This window comes from Siphateles boraxobius, unplaced genomic scaffold (assembly GCF_051911475.1).
Source record: "Siphateles boraxobius isolate OS27281-9 unplaced genomic scaffold, OSU_SipBor_1 20, whole genome shotgun sequence".
NCBI lineage: Eukaryota > Metazoa > Chordata > Actinopteri > Cypriniformes > Leuciscidae > Siphateles > Siphateles boraxobius.
In genome coordinates, this window is record NW_027508811.1 from 3,705,154 (window position 1) to 3,710,247 (window position 5,094).

General features: G+C 34.7%; 1 protein-coding gene across 1 annotated transcript; it reads left to right on the forward strand.

The window, feature by feature from the left end:
- The first annotated feature begins 434 nt into the window (after positions 1 to 434).
- Positions 435 to 3,001, forward strand: nkx3.3 (NK3 homeobox 3). The gene is made up of 2 exons (XM_077236332.1): positions 435 to 923; positions 2,162 to 3,001. Exons 1-2 carry the CDS (start codon positions 671 to 673, stop codon positions 2,617 to 2,619), a joined length of 711 nt encoding a protein of 236 aa, XP_077092447.1. The 5' UTR covers positions 435 to 670; the 3' UTR covers positions 2,620 to 3,001.
- Positions 3,002 to 5,094: the final 2,093 nt, after the last annotated feature.

The window sequence follows — 5,094 nt, forward strand, 5'->3', positions numbered from 1 at the left end:
TTGTAAAACCTTGAGAAGTAGCCTATGTTTGAAAGTTTTTTTTTAATTATTATTATTATTATTATTATTGTATTGATGGGCACACTCGCTGTATTAAAATATTTTAGTGGCTACTTTTTAATCACTTGAGAGTTGTTGTTTTTTGTTGTAGTTGTTTTTGTTTTTAGAAAATGTTATAAATGTTTTTTTAAAAAAACGTATTACTAAGGATGTATATCCTAGGCTATAGCCTGGCCTACATCACTGTTTTATTTTTTAATACATATAAAAAAACATTTCTCATTTTTATAGAGTCGAACATCCTTCTTTGTCATCGAAACACAAAAATGTCCAAACAAACTAACAAAGCCAGTAAGAGCATGAGGCAGTAAACGATAGGTTTTCTATTTCTTTACGTCTATTTCAGAGGGAGGAGCGAAGTGCTCAGAAAGCCCATTGGCACCGCGTCTGGAAAGAGAACAGAGGGGACTGATGCGCACATGACATTTTCTGACACTTTGCTAGTTGATTGGGTCAGAAGAAGTTTTGCAACAATTAAATGACATGCAAAGAAGAAACCCATTATACTGTGGACTAATCCATCACCATGAAAGCGCCGGAGCTTCCCAGATAGAAGCGCAAAAACTGCAGGTCATCGGACATTAACGAGCCGGTTATGTAAATGTTTTAAATGGCGAATAACCGCAACTCCTTTTCCATTCACAACATATTAAACCGAGGACTTGATTGCGAGACACATTGCCGTCTTGACGAGGAATACGCAGAAGCGCGGGATTGTTCCAGCTCATCTCTGCCGGCCGGGAGCACTGGAGCTGAGGGCATCTCGTCCTGTGTGCTCGTGCTGGACTCATCATCCTCTGACCAACATTCATGCGAGGAAGAGTCAACAGGAGGAGAAGACAATTCACTAGAAAGACGAGACGGTGAGTCATTAAAAGAACTTCACGTTACCTAACATGTTATATTATAGCCTATACGGGGAGTGGGCAGCGTTATAAAACATTTGGTTTCAAAATTTGTAACTCGGTTTTTTTTTCTTTTTCACTTTAACTACAAAATATAATGTAGGCTATTATATTCGTCTGCTACATTTTAGGAAAAAAACAGGGCTATGCATGAAATATGTAGCCTACAATGCAAATAATGCAATTGCAAGTAGGCTACCTGATTTATTGTGATATTAAAAAAAGAATGCGCATCACTAAATTCCAGTTTCAACATTTTAATTCAAAACGGCACAAATAAAAAAAAATTGCAGATACAATTGCATACAATTCTAATACGTATAAAAGCAAAAGCTAACCTCTATTAAACCCTAAAAAAACAACGCGAGTTGTATGCAAATACATAGGCTAGTATATAGCTACACTGTCTTATTTTTGTTTAATATTTATGGGTTCAATAGAAACAAATAGGCTAAATAAATAAAAGAAACTGCCAATTCATACCAGTTCTGTCATCCATGATCACAAATCTGTCTATAATACAGCCATGAAATTATGCTTTAAATCGTTTTAGTTTTACCTGTAAATGTTTTTAAAAGAGAAATATAATTAGATGTATGCTTTTTTTTAGTCAACATTAAAAGACAGAACTGGTATCGCCAACTTTAGTAGATTATCTGTTTGATTTGCAAACACAAGATTTTCACATTTAAAACAAAACAAGAAATATTGATACCAGCGCAAACTGCTCTTTTAGTTATGGTTTTTAATTGTTAGCCTACGTTTTATGTATTTATGTATTTGTGTCCAATTGTATTTTCTGTTTAAAGTTACAAAAAAACATTGTGACCATTTTGAATTAAAGTGTTTAAATTTAAATGGGAGGATGATAATAAAAATAATAAATTAAATCACAACATTTATAATACCCATGTTTTAAATTGTAGTGGGACTAAAAAAAACAACAAAGTTTTGTACTTTACATTAATTTACAGTTTATTTAATATCAACATTTAAGACACATAGTTAAAGTTGAAACAAAGAACACTCCCTGGTCTCCTCTAAAATAAATTCTCATTGTTTTACAGTAAACAACTCCTCAAATACACACCTTATATGCCTATTCATTTATTAAACGGTCACTGGTCAATTGTAGGACTATTTTTTAATTCATCACATTGAACAGAGCCTAAACCTGTTTTTGTCCATCTATACAGATCACAACATGGACCAACAGAAACCACAGAGCTGCAACTTTGAAGAAAACCACTCCAAATCGAGCAAGAAAAGGTCCCGGGCAGCGTTTTCTCATGCACAGGTGTACGAGTTGGAGCGGCGCTTTAACCTGCAGCGATACCTGTCTGGCCCAGAGCGGGCCGACCTGGCAGGAGCGCTCAAACTGACCGAGACACAGGTGAAGATCTGGTTCCAGAACAGGAGATACAAAACTAAACGGCGACAAATGGCAGCCGAGCTCGTGACGACTCCAACAACAGCCCTGGCGAAGAGAGTGGCAGTGAAAGTACTGGTGAGAAACGACCAGAGGCAATATAACGCAGATGAGCTTCCCAGTCCGCCTGTTCCTCCCTTATACCAGTCTTTCCCGTGCTATCCTTATATGTTCTGCTTCCAGCCGTGGATCTCAGGAAACAATTTAAGTGGTGGCATGTACTGATTTATCAGAGCTAGAAAGTGACTGTGGAGACACGAACAGCCAAAGTGCATTTATGCAGAAGAGAACACAGCAAACAATGCTATCAATCATTTCAATAATGACATTAAGCCAAAGCAAAGACAATTCACTAAATAGAGTTTTTCTCATTTGTTGTCATAACTGTTATACAGTGCAAATGTAATGCACATTTAAAATCTATTAGTTTTGTATAGCCTATGCATTTTTAAGTGTTTAAATAGGCTACTCATTTACTGCTGGTCCACTGTAAATGCTTTGAAATAGGAGTATACAAGTTTGGGAAGTTTTTCTGTTAGCATTTGTCACTGATTAAAGTTCTTGTTTATTTACATCACATGAAAAATACACTGTATAGTGCACTGTCTTAACGTGTGTTGACTGTTTAAATCCAATGCCTAAATTAAATCCAGTCTAAAAGTCACTGTCCTGTACAGAAAAATACATGTTTAAAAGAAAAAAACGATCTTGTGTATCAGACTATCTAACCGCAAAAGTGTAAAGCTTAAGAGGGTTTGTCAACACAAAGTATGGAGATTAATGACCTAAAGGCAATAATTTAAGAGGAAGCAATGATCAAAAGATTCCTTGTGGATAATGGCTTGACAGGTCTGTCATACAAAAGCCATTGAAAATACCCTCAGTACATGAACGTAATCAATACAATTTTAGATAAACCAACACCAAAATCTCGTACTGAGGCCATAGTGACTAAATATGTTTTTTTATGAACCGCCTCTTAAATCCAAAGAATCAATCTTTTGGTCTATCCTGTTTTCAACTGATGAATGAAAGGAACAATACGGTGCCTGGCATCCAATAAATCATAATAAGCGTTGTACTTTGTTTCTTTTGATATGAAACAAAGGGTCAGAACAAATTCGTACGAATTGGTCGTGAGATAGCGTTGGTGACGCACGAAGCACTCGTGAACTGATCGTCCCTTCCGATTTACTGCTAGTTACAGCACGAAATAAACACGAATGAACACCAGAAGGTATGTTAAAAGAATCATTAGGTTACAACTTAAAACAAAATCCATATCATGTCTCATCTAATCACCCATTCAGTGTTTCAACTTTCAACCACGGAAATACATCAATAAAACGACTTATAACAATGTCACTTGATTGTTGCATTTACCTCAGAAAAGCCATTCAGTGAGCAGCTACTGGAGATACTGGCTAGTCTGCTACAATAATGAACTCCAGAGAGAAGCATTTTGCTAAATATATAGACCATATCACATAGCCTATTCATTATAATGTTTACTGTTCTTCAATGTAGGCCTAGAATATGTTTGAATAAATCCGTTTTTATAAAAGTTATGACGGCAACCATTTAAATGTTTATAGCCTAACGAATTGGAGTAGAAACATAATTATGTAATTATAAAGTTAGTACTCTAATCCCGGATTGGCTGACTTTCAGTAGCCTAAATTTAATTTAATGTTACTGGATATTGACACAAATTTCATAATTCGATTATATTTCGATCCAAGCTTGCGATTCCGATTCAATTTGATGCGATATTGATTGTTTCTGGATAGCTTAGTAATCAGGCACAGTATATGGCAAATTTTATCAAGGAAAAAAAAAATATCTTGAACTAATGCTGTAAACTACAGAAGTCAGTTAATAGGCTACATTAGCCTAATGTAGCTTAATATTAAAGGTTAAAATAAAGTTTGAATACAAGCACTTAAATTACACACAATGACGATTTATTATTAATAAATATTTATTAATAATACAGTAAGAATTAAGGGCTGTTTGCACCAAAAACAAGAAAGATATAGATAGTTCTAAAAATAGGTTTAAAAATATAATAATAGTCCACTCCACACCACAACTATAACGAACAGAGTAACAATATAGTTGGAATCACTTGGCATGCAAGATGAGCAGGTCATTTTCATGAAGAACAACAGTGTCAGACAGACTGTTTTGACAAGTCTGTAATCCCCTGTTTGAGAAGGATAGTATCACTGTGAGGTCAGACAAGTATACAAATTAAATGCTGTGTATGTGCCAAATAACATGCTGTATAAAAGGCTGTAAATGAGATTATTCAATGACAAACAATCCTGAAATTGACATCTTTGTCTTTCTTTCTTTTTTTTTCTTTCTCCAAAGTGTTGTAGCCTATATTAATTAAATTTCTAAAATACTGAAATATACAGGAAAGCAAAACTGAGGTTATATAATATTAATTTGGTGTAATATTTGTAATCTAATGCAAAGGCATCATGCAGTTTTAAGTGTTTAAATAGGCTACTAATTTACTGCTGGTCCACTGTAAATGCTTTGAAATAGGAGTATACAAGTTAGGGAAGTTTTTCTGTTAGCATTTGTCACTGATTAAAGTTCTTGTTTATTTACATCACATGAAATATACACTGTATAGTGCACTGTCTTAACATGTGTTGACTGTTTAAATCCAATGCCTAAATTAAATCC

What these genes read in the sequence shown, in the direction of transcription:
- nkx3.3 (XM_077236332.1), top strand. Translation starts at nt 671, where the DNA reads ATGGCGAATAACCGCAACTCCTTTTCCATTCACAACATATTAAACCGA. An exon ending in TTCACTAGAAAGACGAGACG is followed by an intron (nt 924 to 2,161) that starts GTGAGTCATTAA and finishes CCATCTATACAG; the next exon opens with ATCACAACATGGACCAACAG.